Here is a 20,907-nt window from a genome sequence, read left to right as displayed (position 1 = left end):
GATACTTCTTGAAAAAGTTAAAAAGTTATCATATGACCCAGCAATTCTATTCCTAGGTCTGTACTCAAGAAAATTAAAAACAGATCCTCTTGCAGGTGTGACTCAGTGGTACAGCATTGAAACCCTGGGTTCCATCCGAAGCCCTGGGGTGTGGGGAGGGGGGAGGAATATATTGTGTATTTAAAAGATATGTGAATAAGATTTGAAAATATTTCTATCATATATAAGCCTTTTTTTTTGGGGGGGAGGGTGGTAACTAGGGATTGAACTCAGGGGAACTTGACCATTGAGCCACATTCCCAGCCCCATTTTGTATTTTCTTTAAAGACAGGGTCTCACTGAGTTGCTTTTCACCTTGCTTTTGCTGAGGCTGGCTTTGAACTCTCAAGCCTCCTGCACCTCAGCAATTCAGCAATACTATAAGCAACCTATCTCAAAAATTGGTTTAAAAAAGGGGATACGGGGCTGGGATTGTAGCTCAGTGGTAGAGCGCTCACCTAGCACGGGTGGGACCTGGATTCTATCCTCAGCACCACATAAAAATAAAATAAAAATAAAAGATGTTGTGTCCACTGAAAACTAAAAATAAATATTTTAAAAAATTCTCTCTCTCTCTATTAAAAAAAAAAAAAGGTGGACAGAGTCAATCCCTGGTACCAAAAGAGTCAAAGGACAGTAAAAATGTGGCAGAGTCAATGGATTAGGGTTAGGTATTAGAGGGAGTGAGCTGGAGAGATAGGTAGTAATCAATGGAAAGCATGAAACTAAGATAATCAAAAGGTTGAAGTTATTAGTAATAGGAACATCTATGCAGAAAGTAGGAGACTGGAGCCATAGTCCAGACAATAGATGAGCAATGCCTCATATGGGTAGAAGAAGGGTAGACAAAGAAGCAGAAAGACTCATCTTTTTGTCAAGGAAGTAGAACAGACAGTGCTTGACAACAGGAGGCAAAACATGTGGGAAAATAAACTACCAAGCGCCCAGATTCTGGGAAGGGAAGAAAACTGTATGCTTGTATGTGAACATAAAATGCATTTTCAGCTCTAAAATAGTTTGAGCTAGGTATAGGGTCACAAGCCTATAATCACAAGTTTTGAGTCCAGCGTTGGCAGTTGTAAGACCCTGTCTCAGAATAAAGAAACTAAAACTAGGGTGTCTAGGAATGCACATCTGCAGATATTTGTGAGTATGATTACTGTCTGCTCTAAGCAAGATGATGCTTTTCTTATGGGAAAAGGAAGATGGTTATGATTGGGCCAGAACCATGGAAGGACTCTGTAGTGGCCAGCAAAGTTCTGTTTCTTAAAGAGAATTATTTCTTGACCTAGGTGGTTCTTAGAATAATTCATTAAGCTTTACATTTAATTCATTTGGTTTTCTTTGTGTGCATTTTATTTTGTAATAAAAATATACATTTTGAAATAAATAAGTAAAAATCGCCAGGAGTGGTGGCACATGCCTATAATCCCAGCAACTGGAGAGGCTGAAGCATGAGGACTCAAATTCAAGACCAGCCTCAGCAACTTAGCTAGGCCCTAAGCAACTTAGAGATACCCTGTCTGAAACTAAAACAATAAAAAGGATTGGGGTGTAGTTCAGTGGCCCTGGATTCAATTCCCAGTACCAAATAAATTAAAAAAGCAAAAATCAAAGACAAAAAATGGTTAGTGGAGAGAATCAACAGGCTAATAGAAAGACTTATCTTCTCCCACAACCCATATTCCAGAGTAACAGCCAAGATTACCTTAAGCAGACAGGACTATGATGAGCCTGGTTTCCCTCTAAAACAGATTCTTAGGGAGCTACATTGAACTAAATCCCATAACCCTTCCAAAAGCCAAATGTATTTACTGTAACTATATCAACATTAACAGAATATTGCTACCTATTTCTTTTGTTATCATTGTTGATAGTTGGCTTTGATATGCATGTATTTGTGTGTGTGTGCGCACATGCACACACACGCACACACTTCATTTTTTCCTTCCACCATAATTAATCTGTATCTTCTTATTTCTTCCAGAATGGATTTTTGTCTGCATTGCCTTATTTTGGTTGTTGGTTATGTATGATTCTGTCTGGTCAAGCTGCTGACAATTTAAGGGCAAAGTGGAATGTTTCAACTATATGTGTTCGCAGAATTTTTACCCTTATTGGTGAGTGAAGTGAATCAAGTTTTGTTTGGGGTTACAGAGAGTTCTTTTTTTTTTTTTCTTAATTTTATTTATTTTTATGTGATGCTGAGGATCGAACTCAGTGCCTCACACGTGCTAGGCAAGCATTCTACCACTGAGCCACAACCCCAGCCCTGTTTGGGGTTACAGTTATTGAAATGGGGGGCCAGTGAGAACAAAGTATTTTTCTACTCTCACACATAATTAACACAATATTCCACACCAAAACATTTTACCTCTGGTCACCAATATGTGTGTGGGGATTTCTCGCACACAGCCAGTTCCTGCAGTGGATACCAGCTGAGTGTTCTGTATTTCAATTCCAACACTACCTACCTATGTATACTGTAGGTCCCACAAGTTGAGAGCTGAGTCCAATAAGACCACACACACACACACACACTTCAGATGCCAATCTCAAGTCATATATATATATATATATATATATATATATATATATATATATATATTGTACTGGGGATTGAACCCAGGATGCTTTGCCACTGAGATACATCCTAGCCCTTTTTATTTATTTATTTATTTATTTATTTATTTATTAAGACAGGGTCTCACTAAGTTGTTAGGGCCTCACTAAATTGCTGAGGCTGGCTGTGAACTCGTGATCCTCCTGAGCCACTGGGATTATAGGCATGCACCATTGCACACAGCTTATACACTGTACTTTTGAGTAACCAGCTATAAATTGGTATTCCCATGACCCCATGTTAAGTTCAATTGACTTCCTAGAGCAGCCCACAGAACTCAGTTAAACACTACTTATGTTTACTTGTTTATTATAAAGGCTATTGCAAAGCCAATAGTTGAATGGCCAGATGGAAGAGCGCTGAGGGCAAGGTATGTGGAAAGGGGCAATGAGATTCCATGCCCTTTTCAGGAGCACTACCTTCTAGGAACCTTCACATTTTCTGCTTTTTGGAAGCTTATCGGAGCCTTGTCCTTTTGAACTCTTCTGTAGGCTTCATAATGCAGACATGGTTGAGTAAAGTAATTGGACATTGATGATCAACTCTCGTTAGGCCCCCTTCCCCCCCCCCAAATATTGGAGGAGGCTAGAGCTAAAAGTCCCAATCTTCTAATCATGCCCTGGTCTTTCTGGTCACCAGCCCCCATCCAGAAGCAACAGGCACTAGTCCCAGTAGCACCAGTAATCTTATTAGCAAACAAAAGACAATCTTATCACTCCAGAATTCTTAGGAGCTATGTGCAGAGACCAAATATATATTTCTTCTTATAATATCAAAACAATACAAGGCAAAATAAAAACAATAATCTGTCATTTATTTTGTTCACATATTAAAACACTCTGATGCATTTAGTGCATTTAGTACATGTAGTACATGATGGGTGTTTTTTGAACCATACATTTTAAGGATTAAGATTTATAATTTCTGTTGTCTCTGTCATAGTTCATGGTCATAAAAAATGACTTATTTTGCTAAACATCATCTCCAGGATTTTATAATCTCTTTGTTTCATCTATAATTGGCAATGAAAATAGTTTTTCTAAGTAAATGCACTTTCAATTTCAAAATATTTACTAATATCATTATAACAAATGAATTCTAAATCAAAGATCTCCAAGGAATCTTAAGTACTCATGTGTTTGAGACTCTTTTCAGAAAGTTAAATTTTAGAACTATCTGAGAGAGTTATTTATCTTTTTAAAGGTCTGTAGTAATTAGAGACCCTGGAAGTTATTGATGGCTATACTTCAGTAATTACATTGTGAAAGGATCCTATTTATATTAATTCTGCAAACATCTGCCATCTAACCACTGGAACATGCTGTCTTGTTCCACTGCTTACTTCCTTTGACTCCATATCTACAAATGACATAAATCCCTTGGATTTAACCTGATTTCTCTTTTTTAGTTTTCTATGGATGAACCTGCTCCATTCTAAACAATACAATAGCTACTAGCCATTTACAGTAGCCACTAGCCATTTAAATTTAAGGGGGCTGTTTAAATTTAATTGAAATTTTAAAATAAGTTCCTCAGTTGTAGTATATACAAATGCAACATTTCCACATAGCATTGTTGTAGACACCAAAAAACTGACAACCACTATTTGTACTTTATGCCTAATTGCCTGTAATGACCTATACATAACAGTTTTTACTACTTATTAAAAACAGAGATTTTTCTAACTTTATGCAACACAGTTTATTATTTAATTTATCTTCTTTTGTTATTCTAATTTTAAGTCATCATACTCTTGTTAAATATGGCTTCTCTCTGCACTCATACTTTTCAGTCATTCTCTTTTTTATCTTTTTTTTTTTTTTTAACTCTGTAGTCCTTTAGCTGAGTTCTGATCACATGCAGATTGTATAATGAGATTTTGGTTAATCTCATTATGGTTAACTATTGTATTAGTTGTATTATGCCCATATGTTTTTTCTTTTCTTTCTTTTTTTTTTCAGTGCTATGGATTGAACCCAGGCCCTCATGCATGCTTCTTGTGCTGTACCACTGAGCTGCATCCCCAGTTCTGCCCATAGTTCTCTAACAGTTTTGGAGTTTTGTTCTTTGATGAAACTCTTACATCACTCATGTGTTATAGGCAATTCAATGTTTCTACATTAGGTGGCAGCAGTGTCGAATTTCAGATTTACACTATTTTAAGGTAGAGCAAATATTAATGCGGGAGCTTTTTCTTTTATAACTTTTTAACTCCAGGAATGATTGGACCTGCAGTATTCCTGGTAGCTGCTGGATTTATAGGCTGTGATTATTCTTTGGCTGTTGCATTCTTAACTATATCAACAACACTGGGAGGCTTTTGCTCTTCTGGATTTAGCATCAACCATCTGGATATTGCACCTTCGTGAGTACAAGTATAAAGAGTTGCTGTGATTGACTTTAAATTCTTTTTTTAAATCATGGTAAAACATAAATAACATAAGATTTACCGTTGTAAGCCAGGCATGGTGGCACACGTCTGTAATCCTATCGGCTCAGGAAGCTGAGGCAGGAGGATCACGAGTTCAAAGCCAACTTCAGCAATTTAGCAAGGCACTAAGCAAATCAGTGAGACCCTGTCTCTAAATAAAATGCAACAAAGGTCTGGGGGGGGGGTGTCTTAGTGGTTAAGTGCCCATGGGTTCAATCAGGGGCTATGCAGTTGTTTTTAAATTTAAACTTTTAACTACCATCACCTCTGTCCACAGATAAATGTTTGTTATTTATTGAGTGTACATGTAGATGAAATATGAGCTCAAGAAGCTTAAAATAATAAGGAGGGGCTGGGGTTGTGGCTCAGTATAGAGCACTTGCCTAGCAAGTGCAAGGCCCTGGGTTCAATCCTCAACACCACATAAAAATAAATAAATAAAATAAAGGTATTGTATCCAACTAAAGAAATAGATAGATAACAATGAAGGAAAAGAATATTTGGAAAGCAAAGTAATTTCAAGGCAACTTTGCTAAATTTAGTGATATATGAAAAATCAGATAATTTGAAATAATAAACAAACCTTCAAGTTAAGGACTAAAGGCACAAGAAGCCACCTCTATAGGAGAAAGGGCAGATAGATGTCTACTTTCCTAATGTGGATGCACAGTGACTAAGGGCATGTATTTGAAATTTATAAAATAGGAACTAAACCTAATTACCCAAAATGGATTCAAGGAAATAGTAAATAAAGAATTGAAATAGGTTCTTTTATGCTACTAAGTCAAAGAAACAAATCTTGAAAATATTTCTCTTAAACAAATTATACTGTTCAATTATGTAGCTTTTAGAATTATAGAAAGTTAGATCCAGGAGGATATAGAATAATCTCATCCTATCAGTCTTGTCCATGGACCAGAGGATTCAACATCACCTGAGAACTCAGAAGAAATGTAGAATCTCAGGCCCCAACATGGACCTACTGAACTAGAATCCATACTTCCAGGTATGGTGGCATATACCTGTAATTCCAGCTGCTCAGGAGGCTGAGGCAAGATGATTACAAGTCCAGGGCCAACCTAGGAAACTTAGTCAGACCCTGTCTCAAAATCAAAAACATAAAGGGAGAAGGATATAACTCAGTGGTAGACTTAAGACTTAAAATCAGGTCTTCTAGCTCCAGAGTCCAAGGATCTTTCAAGTTGCCTCTCACTTACAGTTGTCCCTCAATATCTACAAGGGATTGGTTCCAGGTCTCCCATGGCAACTAAGATCCAAGGAAGTTCAAATTTCTTATATAGAGCTGGGCACAATGGTGCATGCCTCTAATCCCAGCTGCTTCAGAGACTGAGGCAGGAGGATGAAAGTTTAAGCCAGCCTCAGCAACTTAGTGAGAGTCTAAGCAACTTAGTGAGACCCTGTCTCAAAAAATATAAAAAAAGAGGACTAGGGATGTGGTTCACCGGTTAAGTACCCCTGGGTTCAATCCCCCGGACCAAAAAACTAAAATAAAGAATCCCTTATATAGGGCTGGGGTTGTGGCTCAGCAGTAGAGCGCTCACCTAGCATGTGCAAGGCCCTGGGTTCAATCCTCAGCACCACATAAAAGTAAATAAATAAAATAAAGGTATTCTGTCCAACTACAACTATAACAACAATATTTTAAAAAATAAAAAAACTGTATAGTATTTGCATATAACCTACACCCTCCCATATACTTTAAATCATTTCTAGATAACTTATCATACTTAATATAATGTAAATGCTACGTAATTGCTTTAATACTGTATTATTTAGGGATACAAGAAAAAATGTACATGTTCAGAATTTTTAAAAATATTTTTGAGGGGTTGGTGTTGTGGCTCAGCAATAGAGTGCTCACCAGATATGCGCAAGGCGCTGGGTTCAATCCTCAGCACCACATAAAAATAAATAAATAAAGGTATTGTGTCCAACTACAACTAAAATAAAATTAAATTTAATTTTAAAAGCCTAAAGGGTGCTTGAGTCCAGTTTGGACAAAAATTAAAGAAAATAACCAGTCACAGACTTGTTGAAGCATAATTTGGTAATTCTTCCCCAAGGAAAATCTGGGAAGCATCACTAAAAACTTTTAAAATACACATACAAATAAACTAATTCTAAAAATTTCTCCTGAATAATCCATCAGAAAGAGCAAAAAAGATAAATATTTTTTGTGTTTGGTTGAATCTACAGATGGGAAAATCTTAAAAAACAGGTTGTTTAGAGATCCTCGTAGTTGTTTTGAAAACTCAGGGGAAAGAACTCATTGCAGAGACACATACATGGTTGCTTCAGTTGATGTAAGTGTATCATAAAACTAAGTAAATAAATATAAGAAGTAAAAATTATAGAGAATATAAAGTTACTTCAGCAGCCACCCAGCCTGAAGGAAGGTAATAATCGACCTACTCTATTTCATGGAGCAGAAGTATAGTTTAGGATTCATCAGGTTCTTGAAGTCTATCCAAAATTCTAGAATCAGGTGAAACCCTGCTCTCTTGAACTAGAAATGAAAGAAAATCAGATCATCAAATAAAAATTAGAGCTATTGTCAAAAGAAAATGGAAGTGGATGCCAGAGAAGAAAAAAATATCCAAGTTACCTACCCTATAGGATAGGATTTTGAACAGTTATTGCCACAGAATTCTAGTACTCCAACAGCACAGAATCCAGACTGAGTTCATACAACAATGTTCTCTTCCAAGCAGTCATCAATCTTTCATGGCCCTTCCTGGCCAAGTGTAATATAAATACTTGAATGAGCTTCTTGGTGCTGACATTTAGAATTTCACAGCATTCATCTGCACTTAATATCTGTCACCAAAAAGACCTGGCAACATCACAGATTCCTCTTACTGCCAAGGTGCTAATAGTTTTTTTAAAAAAGAGAGAAGGAGACAGGGCCTGCCAAGCTTGGTTAATTTAAGATCCCTAAAGGGGATAAGCCAAAAAAATCTGTGCCTCGTAGTTTTGTTATTGTATTATGTATGGATGTATGGTTTTAAAAAAAAAAAAAACCGTGATGTGTACAGATAACTGAATTTGGTTCAGTAGAAATCTTTTTTTGTCCTAGAAATTGAACCAAGGGTCATTCTACCATTGAGTCCCATCCTCAGCCATTTTATTTCTTATTTTGTGACAGGGTTGCTAAGTTACTAAGGCTGGCCTTGAACTTGTGATCCTCTTACATCAGCTTCCCAAGTTGCTGGGATTACAGGCATGCACCACCATGTCTGGCTAGGATTTTTTAGTTTAGGCACCTTCCCATTCAAAATGTGGAAAGGGATTTCAGATAATAGTCTGTAGCCTAGGTATTGAAGATCCAAATCCCTAATAGAAATTGCTTTATCCCACAATAAGACTACACTTCCCTAGCATGTATGAAGCATTAGGTTTGATCCCTAGCACCACATAAAATAAACAAATAAAATAAAGGTATTGTGTCCATCTACAACTAAAAAAATATATATTTTTTAAAAAGGACTATATGAGTGAATAAAACAACAAACTACTTTCAACCAAAATTTTATTTTATAATAACACTTATTCTTTCAAAAGAAATTGAAAGCTGTGATTAGACTTTGTATATGTCTAGGTAACCATTATGAAAAATAAATTAATAAATGCCATTTATGTGCTTAAGTACTTTTTTTATATACCTTTGTTTTATTTAACTATTTTATGTGGTGCTGAGAATCAAACCCAGTGCCTCATATGTACTAGGCAAGCGTTCTACCATTGAGCTACAACCCCAACCCCTTAAGTAATTTTTTTAACCAAACTCCTCTATCACTTTGACAGAATATCAAACCTAAATCTAATGAGTCCTCTAGCATCTACAGGCTATGTCCCTCCAGTGTGCTGAAACACAGGGGACATAAAAAAATCATGTTAAATGTTGCACACCTATAATCCCCGTGACTCAGGAGGCTGAGGCAGGAGGATCACAAGTTCAAAGCCAGCCTCAGTAATTTATCAAGGCACTAAGCAACTCAGTGAGACCCTGTCTCTAAATTAAATACAAAAAGGAAATTAATTAATTAATTACAAAAAAGGGCTGGGGATGTGGCTCAGTGGTTGAGTGCCTCTGAATTCAATCCCCAATATCAAAATAAAAGGGGAGGGGGTTATGTTAAATGATACTTCAGGGATGTAACCTATAAAATCCAAAATTTAGGAATATGTACAAGATAAACATTTCAGTATCTTCAATCAAAAAAGACAGCAAGTCAGGAATGGTGCACATCAATAATCCCAGCTACTTGGGAGGCTAAGGCAGGAAGATCACAAGTTCAAGCCCAGAGCAAGACCCTGTCTCAAAATAAAAAATTAAAATGGACTAGAAAAGTAGTTCAGTAGTATAGCACCCCTGGGTTCAGTCCCATGTACCAAAAGAGAGAGAGGGTAATGACAGCAACTTTATTAAATGAACTAGATGATACCCACAGATTGGTTTTGTTATTGTTGTTACTTGCAGTTCTGAGGATTATACAGGTGCTCTGCCACTAAGCCACATCCCGGCCACCCTCCCCCCACCTTTTTTTTTTTCATACGAGGGATTGAATACAGGGGAACTTAACCACTGAGAAACATCCCCAGCCCTTTTATATTTTTAATTTTGAGACAGGGTCTTCCTATGTTGCTTAGGGCCTTACTGAATTACTGAGGTTGTCTCTGAATTTGCGAACCTCCTGCCTCAGCCTCCCAAGCCACTGGAATTATAGGCATGTACCACATTCAACTCCAGCCCCTTTTATTTTTATTTTGAGACAGGGTCTTCTAGTCATATAAAATTCCTGATCAGAAATTTGCACCCATGGAGCCCATTCCCTGGGGGAAAGGAGGACTACTCTGCATGGATCAAATCTCCCACATTCAGTATTGTCCGGGCCCCATGACTCTGTGCTGTAGGTCACATGCCACCATTCATTAGTAACATGTATTGAATAAGCACTTGCATTGTACTGGGCACTAGATATAATTAAGGGAAATAAAGCATGAGTTTGAAGTGAGACTGGAGTCAGAATCAGCAAACTCAAATTAGGATAATTACTTTAAAGCCATATAGATATTGATATGACTGGTCAGTATGAGAAGTACCAAGCAAGGGGTTAGGATGGAAGGAGTGTGGATTTTAGGTAGCATATTTATAGTATGAGCAAAAATAGATAGCAGAGATGAACATGGCAGATATGATCTGAAGGTGTGATTGTGCAGTACTGGGGATAAGGCTGTATAGATGGGCCAGGGCCAGGTCATGATAAATCCAGGCAAAAGACTGTAATCCTCTTTTTTTTTTTTTTTTTTTTTGCCTTTTCTCTCTTTTGGACTGGGGATTGAACCCAGGGGTGCTCTACCATTGAGCCACATCCCCAGCCCTATTTTGTATTTTATTTAGAGACCGGGTCTCACTGAGTTGCTTAGCACCTCACTATTGCTGAGGCTGGCTTTGAACTCATGAGCCTCCTGCCTCAGCCTCCTGAGCCACTGCGATCACAGGCATGTGTCACCACACCTGGCCCGCAGTCTTCTTAAAGTAAATGTTAAGACCATCCTTGTAGGTACCTGAGTAAAAGAGGAGTGACCTGACAAAATCATGACTATTCAAATTAAATTTTATACAATCTGAGATGCTGATCAACTATATGTAAAATGTCCTTAAGAATGTTTATTCTCTGAGGTTCTATTTCTTGATTAGGTGTTAGTGACATTGTTGTCTTTGCTTTGTGAAAATTCAGCAAACTGTACACTAGTGGCTTGTGTATTTTTTCATATGTATGTTACATTGAAAAAGATTTCCTTGCCAGGTGCCATGCCACATGCCTATAATTCCAGTGGCCTGGAAGGCTGAGGCAGGAGGATCACAAATTCAAGGCCAGTCTCAGCAACTGTCTCAAAATAAAAAATAAAAAGGGCTGGGGATGTAGCTCAATGGTAGAGCACCCCTGGTTTCAATCCCTAATACCAAAAAAAAAAATTATTAGTATACCTAATAGGGTGTGAGAGTGCTCCATTGGGACCACTGGACATATTACATGTACATATTTGTGAACTCAGATTGTTATTACATACTTGCATGAGCTCACACCTAGTAGATCTAGGTTAGAAGTATTTAGGTTCCTAGCCCAGTGTGGTGGTGCATGCCTGCAATCCTAGTAGCTCAGGAGCTTGAGGCAGGAGGATTACAAATTCTAGGCCAGTCTCAACAATTTAGTGAGGTTCTAAACAACTTAGCAAGACCTGTCTCAAAATTAAAAAATTAAAAGGGCTGGGATTGTGCCCCAACGGTATAGCAACCCTGGGTTCAATCTTCAATCCCCAGTATCCCCCCAAAAAAAACCTTTAGATTTCTGATAATCAGTCTAACAAGATTTCTTTATAGAAAATGATAAGTACTTCATTCTTCTTAAGATGGTACTTCCTGAAGATCTTGGCCATAATAGACTTTTTTAGTTTACATACATTCCTTATATATTATAAGTTGAAAAAATCAACAGGACATTACCATTTTTCAAATACAAGCAGAAATTCTTTAGATTTCTATCTAAGCCAGGTATACTGGCACACACATGTAATTGCAGCAATTTAGGGGGTTGAGGCAGAAGGATCACAAATTCAAGGCCAGCCTCAGCAACTTAGCAAGACCCTGTCTCAAAATAAAAAGGGTGGAGATTTGGCTCAGTGGTAAAGTGCCCCTGGGTTCAATCCTCAGAACCAAAAAACAGCGCCTGCAGATGTAGCTCCGTGGTGGAGAGTTGGCATAATATCAAATGAGGCCCAGAGTTTAATCCCCAGTACCAAAAAAATAAAAAATAAATAGTAATAATAAGCTAGACACACAAAACTTCCTATTCTGGATACAGTGATTATAGAAATCATATGTCAGCACTATTCTGCATCAGGATAAAAAGGATAATTTCACTGATTATATTCCTCTATGTAATGTTAGAATGTTAATTAACTATTGAAATGCAAGTTTTCCATCAGCTGAATATAAAATCCTGGTTTAGTAAATCATTTCTTTGAAACATAAAATTTCATAAGAAAGCAACCTGACAGTAGAATAGCAATCTGTTGAAAAAAGCTGCTTCAATGTGTAACATAGTAATAAACCTTTATGAAAATGTGTCCCCAGGTATGCTGGTATCCTCCTGGGCATCACGAATACATTTGCCACTATTCCAGGAATGGTTGGGCCTGTCATTGCTAAAAGCCTGACCCCTGATGTAAGTAGACATTTTGCTTATAAACTGAAAAGATTTGGGAATTATGCATTTGTGTCAGAGTTGAGTATATTTTAATGGTAGAGTTCTGAATGTTTATTTTATTTCTTTTCTTTGTGGTGTTAGTGATTGAACTCAGGCCTCATGTGTTCTAAGCGGGTGTTTTACCACTGATCTACAGCTCCAGCTCTTTTTTTTTTTTTTAAAGAGAGAGAGAGAGAGAGAGAGAGAGAGAGAGAGAGAGTTTTTTAATATTTATTTTTTAGTTATCGGCGGACACATCTTTGTTTGTATGTGGTGCTAAGGATCGAACCGCACGCATGCCAGGCAAGCGCGCTACAGCTTGAGCCACATCCCCAGCCCCAGCTCCAGCTCTTGAATATGTATTCTTAAGAAATTCTTTATGGCAACAAAATCTATAAGCCTTAATGAATGAGAAAGTATATATTTTTAAAGGATACTCTTTGGGTTTTAGAACAGTATAACTAAGTTAAATGATAATCCTGTGGTCAAAACCACACAGTATTAAAAGCTGTGGTAGTTTACCATATAAGTAATTTATGTATAAAATAAAACAAATAAAAATTGGCAATATAAAATGATTCAGAAAAGGGACCCATCAGGGTGAGTGAGGTGTCATGAAATAATGTGAGAATGAAGGAGGAACAGTTGAAATAGTCAATAGTGTTTGAAGGGCCAAAAAGACTTGGGAACACCTGATGGGTGTCTTCACATATTTGAAGGGCTAGATGGTGACTTATTCTCAGTAGTTCTACAAAGACAGATGGAGAGAAGTTATAGGAGACATTAGGAAATTTTTCTGTTCAAAGCTGTTACTTTATAAAATGTACTGCCTTATGAGTCAGTCAGTAAGCCCTGAAGCAGTGGAACATTTACTCAAAAGGCATTTCTGGAGTGTTTATCAGCATGTTAGATATTGAAGATTCAAAGGCAAAATGACAAGCTTCTCCTATACTTCTGAAAAATTCAACATTTACAGATTATATGTAATCATAGAGTTAAAGTGCAGTTTGACAGATGCTACAGAAAAAAAGATTGTGTGGCAAGCTACTGCAAGAGAGAAGGGGAGCAGTGGGGAAGGAGCCCCTCAGGAATAAGCCATGTGGGTGTTAAGGGTCTGACACATAGGCCTGGGCAAGGGCACCAAGTGCAGAGAGGCAAGGTGGGCCAGGGTTGGTTAGGTCTTAAAGCTGGAGGGCAGCATGAGGCCAGGTCAGTCAACAGAGCCTTTTGAAACATTACTCTTTCCAACTCTACTTTCTAAAGTTTAAACGTATCTCAAGCCAGGCACGGTGGCATATGCCTATAATCCCAGTATTTTGGGAATTCAAAGTCAGTCTCAGCAATTTAGCAAGGTGCTGAGCAACTCAGTGAGACCCTATCTCTACATAAAATATAAAAAAGGGCTGGCAGGCTGGGGTTGTGCTCAGAGGTAGAGCGCTCACCTAGCATGTGTGAGGCACTGGGTTCTATCCTTAGCACCAAGTAAAAAATAAATAAATAAAGGTACTGTGTCCAACTACAAGTAAAAAGTATTTAAAAGGGGGGCACGTGGGAGGTGGGGGCTGGAGATGTGACCCAATGGTTGAATGCCACAGGGTTCAATCCCTGATACTTTTTTTTTTTTTTTTTTTTTTTTTTTTTTTTTTTTTTTTTTGGTATCTTAAGGCTGGTGGAATAAGTTCTTCAATAGGCTAACTTAAACCTCTCAAGAAATCCTAACTTTCTGTTTGGCTTTATGATCCAGTCAATATCATATCTAATTTGTTGAATTTCAGTACATGAAACCTTCTTACCAAATATCTTGATTTCAGACACATATGTGTTCACCACTGTTCTCCACTCTTCACCATTTCTAATTCCTTACTTAAGTGAATTGGTGCCTCACATCACTATTTCCTCTCTTTTTTTTTTTTTTTAAAGACGGGGGGGGGGTGGAGAGAGAGAGAATTTATTTATTTATTTTAGTTTTTTTTTTGGCGGACACAACATCTCTGTTTGTACGTGGTGCTGAGGATCGAACCCGGGCCGCACGCATGCCAGGCGAGCGCGCTACCGCTTGAGCCACATCCCCAGCCCACTATTTCTTCTCAATAAAAAGGAATGTTGCATGTTGCAGTAGTTTTTTCTAAAGTTCTGTGTCTCAATATGGACATGCCAGAACTGTTTTATGTTGTCTTCTTAGAACAATATGGCAACCCAAGAACTTAGATCTACACACTACCATGTTTTAGTTATCAATGTATTATACCATGTATTATTGTTGATAATTCTAACACTTCTGCTAGAGAAATATGGATTCCTGAACTGAAATCCTGAGTGTTTGTAAAGTAGGAACTGAGCTGGATTTTGAAGATGATGTAGCTGGATGTAGTGGCACACACTATATAGTATCAGCTCCTTGGGAGACTGAGGCAGGGGATTAATTGAGCTCAGGAGTTCAAGATCCATAAAACAAAACACACATCTGTAATCTCAGCAACTCATGAGGCTGGGGCAGGAGGATTGCAAGTACCAGGCCAGCAAGAAGGACTCTGTCTCAAAATGAAAAAGGGCTGAGGATATATCTCAGTGCAGAGCACCCTGGGTTCAATCCCCAGTACAGGAAAAGAAAAAAAAAATGAGATTTCTGGTACAGTTGATTGATTTTAAATCACAAATCACGGTAGCCCACATAGAGATTTGTCTTAGGTAATCCTAAGAAACTGTCTTAAATATTTCTTTCTGATACAAGATATAATTATTGACTAGATTCTCCCCTAGAATGCTGACACATCATTAGCGTATCTAAGTTTTAGTACTAAAATTAGTTGCTAAATTTTAGTTACTGAGTTTAGTTGCTAAAATTTATGATGTATTTCTAAAATTTTTTACCTCACACAAGTATAATAGCCACAGGTAGCTCCTTTCTTTCTCCATGTTTCTTCTTTTTTCCTAAATAAAATGACTTCCATAGTGCCTTACCTTTTCTTCCACATTGCCAGTACTACTATTTAGTTTTTGTTTGTTACAATGCTGCAAAGTAGCACTCTGGTTAGATTAAAATTATCAAAATTTTATAATTGGTTGTTAAAGGTAGTCCTATAACCCAGAAAGTTATGTAACTTTGATGTTTTTATACTACTTTTTAGGTTATACATTGAACAATTGTTGATTGCTTGTAGACAAATCCCATGCATGCCCTACTTGTGCCAGTCAAAACTTTTTACACTGGTTGAGCCTCCCTGCAACATCCCAAATCCTCAAACCTGAACTTCAGAGTCCTTCTGAACTTATGATAAGAAGGACTTGATTGATCCACTTGATTGATCCACCAGACACCTCCCACCTAAGAATTTGGGAGATGAACGCAGAATATAAGTTGCCTAATAACACATGATTCAAGAGCATGCCATATAAGCTTTTTTTATTTTTTTTACTGAAGTATAACATGTATTTTTAAAATACACAAGTCATAATTGTACAGCTGAACCAATATTCAAAACATTAACATATCTGTGTAGCCATTCCCCAATCAATAAATAGATCATTGGTCCCTCAGCAAGGGAATTTTGCCTCTTTGATATTCCTGCCACTCCTCCCTCACCCCTTCAAGAGGAACTATTCCTGACTTTTAACCATAAATTAGTTTTGTCTGATTTTTAGCTTTATATAAATGGAATCACTTCATATATACTCTGTCTTCTTTTGCTTAACACTTTGTGAGATGTATCCATATTGTAGCTCATTCATTCTCATTGCTATATAATATTTCATTGAACTTATACACCACAGTCCTACTGCTGATGAACATTTGAGTTATTTCAAGCATATCTTTGATGAATAATGTTGCTGTCATAACAATTTTGTGATACAACTTTTTTATAAACTGGACACAAAATTTTTTCATTTCATTTTTTTCTTTTTTTCTCTATAGAACACTGTTAGAGAATGGCAAATTGTTTTTTGTATCGCTGCTGCTATTAATGTATTTGGTGCCATTTTCTTTGTACTATTGGCCAAAGGCGAAGTGCAGAAGTGGGCTGTCAGTGATTACCATGGACACAAAAACTGAAGAAAACAATAAATAATCCTCTTTCTGTTAATGTACTTTTATTTATCATGTAACCTGAAAAGTGCCTTTGATATTTTAATGTGTAAGCATTCTATATATTAAAAAATGTACTTGTATTAAATTTTAAGGCTTGTAATCATGAAGTGTCACTAGTTGCCAGATTAGGAAAATTTGCTCTTTTTAATAATTAATAATATATATGCAGGACTTTAAACTTTAGGTTCAGATACCTGGCTGCAAGTCAGGTGACATGAAATAGGAGAATTCTATTTATTGTTAAGGGCCACATTTAAGGGAATGAAATGAAATGAACCCTCTTATACTGCTTGTCAAACTAGATAATAACCTCAGGTTTTGGTAAACACCTGTTTTTGTTCACTTTTCTCATGAAAACTATTTGTTATTAGCTCTCTGTGACACTTAGTCTCAAACTTCAGCATCTCCATAGAGCTGCTAGCCACTGTATAATTACGCCTGGCACCTAAATTGAGCAAAGCATGCCCAGGCAGCTGCCAAGCATTCTCTCCCTGGCATCAGGGACAGAGTGCCCAGCATTTATCAGAGGCAGCACCCAAGTCAGAGCCAATGCCAAAGTCTTTGTATGGTGTTCTCCTTCTGGGGCTATTAATGTGTATATGAAGCCCTGAATAGACAAGAGCAGTGAGATCCACAATTATGGTCTTGACGAAGCCTCAAACTTCCCCTTCCCAACACTTTGGACTATCTACTCTCATGGAATCTGGAAAAAAAAAATGAGATGCCCAATCTATCCCACAAATAATAGCATCCTTTACTAAAACTAATTTCATGTGAATTAGAGTATAAATTCTGAAATTATGTTTTTTTAACTACATTAAAATAAGACAAAAAAATTTAAATCTCTTTTTCTTCAGCTGGCTTCATGTAAGCTTCTGGTTACAGTTTAAAGTGACTTTTAGGGCTGGGAATATAGCTCAGTGGTAGAGTGCTTGTCTAGTACTCATAAGACCCTGGGTTTAATTTCCAGCACCATAAAAATAAATAAGTGAAAGTGGCTTTTTAAAGACCACAGGGCCTATGGCCTATGGAATCATCTGTACTGTTTGTTCCTGAAATCTTATTTTTCCTGATTCATCTATGGTGGTTATTGAGCATACTTTGAGGGCATTTATGTTTAAAATTTGGTTTATGCTTTGTTTATGATTACCTGTAATGTTTTAACTGAAAATGTTTAATGTAAGATGATGTGAATATATTTATGTAAATTAATTTTTAATGTGTAAATATAAATTAAGTTGCTATGGTGATATTTCTTTTATAAATCATCAAAATAAACCTTTTTGATTTTTCAATCTGACAGTTCCATGGTATTTTCTCATGTCCACAGTGACTATTTTTATATCTTCTCTGTATTCTCCTGAAGCAATCCATCTACTTCAAAATGCATCTCTACCACCACCAAACTGAGGAAACAGACCATCAAAGTGATACAGCATCGGAAATCTTTATTGCCATCCATCTTCCCTTCATAGTTCTAAAAGGGTCCACCCTGCTTTTTATTTATTTTTTATTTTTTTTAGTTTGTTTATTATTACTATTATTAGTGTGTGTGTGTGTGTGTGGTGCTGGGGATTGAACCAGGGCTTTGTGCATGTGAGGAAAGCACTCTACCAACTGAGCTATATTCCCAGCCCCGAACTCTGCCTTTTAAAGTACATAAGGACATTACTGATTCTGTCTCCTCCTACCTCTTCTAAGAACTTGCTTCAGTAATTCTTCTAATTTGCTTCTTCCATCTGTTTCTCTGACCCTTTCCCTTCCTTCTCAAAGATACACAAGTCTTCTCTAGCCTTTAAACAAGTATACAAAAATCTCCCAGGGACATAAAAAGCATATGTATCCATAATATCTCTAGAATAATACTCAAGAAACTGGAATTAGTGGTTACCTCTGGGGTGAGAAAACAGGCCACCAGGAATAAGAAGGGAAATTAATTTTTACTTTACCAAATGCAGCAGTATTATCTATTCAAATACATTATTTTAAAGCAAAACACCACCAGGCATAATGGCACATACCTATAATCCTGGCAATTCTGGGAGACTGAGGCAAGAGGATGGCAAATTCAAGGCCAGCCTGAGCAACTTAGGGAGACCCTGTCTCAAAAAATAAAAAGGAGGCTGATTTTAGTGGCACATGCCTGTAATCCTAGCAGCACGAGGCTGAGGCAGGAGAATCAAAAGTTCAAAGCCAGCCTTAGCAATGTAGTGAGGCTCTGTCCCAAAATAAATAAATATATAAAAAAGGAAGGAAGGAAAGGAGAGAGGGAGGGAGGGAGGAAGGAAGGAAGGAAGGAAGGAAGGAAGGAAGGAAGGGAGGGAGGGAGGGAGTGGGAATGTGACTCGTGGTTAAGTGTTTCTGTTTTAAATCCCCAATACTGAAAAAAAAAGGGGGGGCTAGGTACATAGCTCAGTTGTATAGGGGTTCTGAGTTCAATCCCCAGTCCCACCAAATAAATAATAAATAAAATTACCTTTTGCTCAAACTGCTGTATAATACCACCAGGTTTTCAGCTACCTACTAGACATCCCCAACTGGCTATCCCTTTTGCAACTGAGACTATTTAAGTTCAACCTCACTCCCCTCACCTCCTCAAATAAAACCAGCTATACCTGCCACCTTCCTTATTCCTGTTAAGATTTCCCCAGTCCTGTAGGCTTGCACCTGGAATCACGTTTTGTTCTTTCCTGGACTCCCATCCCCAACCACACATCTAATCAACTGCCTATCTTTTTTTTCAATAAGTTTTTTTATATCTATAGAATTTTTTTTAATCCTTCTGCTATCTCCTAAAAAATAGAGGCTTGTAGCTTTCGTTTCCCCCTGGAGTAGGAAAGATAAATGGTCCCAGTGTCATGCATGGTGGTGCACACCTGCAATACCAGCAACTCCAAAGGCCGAGGCAGAACGATCCCAAGTTCAAGGTCCTAATCAACTTAGCAAAACCCTGTCTTAAAATAAAAAGGGCTTGGAATGTGGTTCAGGAGTTTATCCTTTGGTCCTAGAAGGTTGCTCTTCAATTCCACCTCCTTCATGACCCCGGATTTTTCCCACCCTCCCTGATGGAGAGACAGTCTCTTCCTTTGATCCATTAAAACACTATATTATTTATTTATTCGGGGTTCTTTAGGTTTGGCTCAAAGATTTAAGCTCAGTTATGAGGAAGAGATAAATTATTCATTTAACAAATACTTAACAAGTATTTCCTCTTTTTGCTAATTAATAATGATAATACCAATAGGCCATTGATGTGCCATTATTTTCCCTCCCTGGGGCTCAGTCTGGTTCCTGATCACCTTTCTCCTCCTTTCTCATACTTAAGAACACATGTCTGTGTCCTGTTAGATTCTTCACAAACATTTTTTTTTTTAAATACCAGAGATTGAACACAGGGGCACTTCCACTGAGCCACATCCCCAGCCATTTTTATTTATTTTGAGACAGGGTCTTTCTAAGTTGCTTAGGGCCTCACTTAGTTGTTGAGGCTGGCTTTGAACTGGGGATCCTCCTCCCTCAGCATCTCTCCTGAGCCACTGGGATTACAGGCATGTGCCACTGAACCCAGCTCCTTCACAAGCATCTTAAGGGCAAGCTCCATTTGATTCTCACACAATGGCCTCCCTCACAACATGTGCTTAGTCAGTTTTAGGTGTTCAATAAATATTTTGTAAGGAACTCTTTAAATGAACTATAAATTAAAAGTTTTCATTTCACATTGTTTTTTCTTTTTCTTTTTTTGATACTGGGGATTGAACCCAGGGGTACTTTACCACTGTGATACATATCCAAACTTTTTTTTTTTTTTTGTACCAGGGATAGAACTCAGGGGCACTCAACCACTGGCCACATCCCCAGTCATATTTTGTATTTTATTTAGAGATAGGGTCCATTGAGTTGCTTAGCTCCTCACCATTGCTGAGGCTGGCTTTGAACTCACAATCCTCCTGTCTCAGGCTCCTGAGCTGCTGAGATTACAGGTGCGCCACCACACCCAGCCCCTTTTTATTTTTTATTTGGATATAGGGCCTTCACAATTTATGAGGCCTGAGGCAGGAGGATCCCAAGTTAAGCAATTAAGCAAAACTTTGTCTCAAAAAAGAAAGGGGGGGAGAGAGTTGGGAATGCAGGTCAGTGGTAAAGTACCCCTGGGTTCAATCCCGAGTACCAAAAGGGTGGGGTGGGGCTGGGATAAATGTGACCTTAACTTTTTTTTTTTTAAGTTGGAGACAGACACAATACCATTATTATATTTTTATATGGTGCTGAAGATCAAACCCAATGCCCCAAATGTGCTAGGCAGGTGTTTTATTTACCACTGAGGCACAACCCCAGCCTACAACCTTAACTCTTATCAAGAAGAAATGATGCCTTATAGTGAACATATGTAAACCTTAAAATAAGTTATAAGGGGTGCTGGGGTTGTGACTTAGCAGTAGAGCGCTCACCTAGCATA

The 20,907-nt window shown here is 37.7% G+C and overlaps 1 protein-coding gene across 5 annotated transcripts in view; it reads left to right on the top strand.

Annotated features, from left to right (window-relative positions):
• SLC17A5 (solute carrier family 17 member 5) overlaps positions 1-17,738 on the top strand; it is a 48,371-nt gene extending 30,633 nt beyond the window's left edge. For 3 of the 5 annotated variants that reach the window (XM_081293820.1, XM_081293819.1, XM_081293823.1), the window contains 4 exons: positions 2,027-2,159; positions 4,880-5,027; positions 12,253-12,343; positions 16,278-17,738. In XM_081293820.1, coding sequence (XP_081149946.1) covers positions 2,027-2,159; positions 4,880-5,027; positions 12,253-12,343; positions 16,278-16,415 — 510 coding nt within the window. In that variant the 3' untranslated portion in view covers positions 16,416-17,738. The remainder of the gene's footprint in view (positions 1-2,026; positions 2,160-4,879; positions 5,028-12,252; positions 12,344-16,277) is intronic. The other 2 variants (XM_081293822.1, XM_081293821.1) reach the window with 2 other exon arrangements.
• The last annotated feature ends 3,169 nt before the right edge of the window (positions 17,739-20,907 follow it).

Source organism: Spermophilus citellus (assembly GCF_964194105.1).
Source record: "Spermophilus citellus genome assembly, chromosome: 5".
Lineage (NCBI taxonomy): Eukaryota > Metazoa > Chordata > Mammalia > Rodentia > Sciuridae > Spermophilus > Spermophilus citellus.
This window is presented reverse-complemented; position numbering and strand designations above follow the sequence as displayed.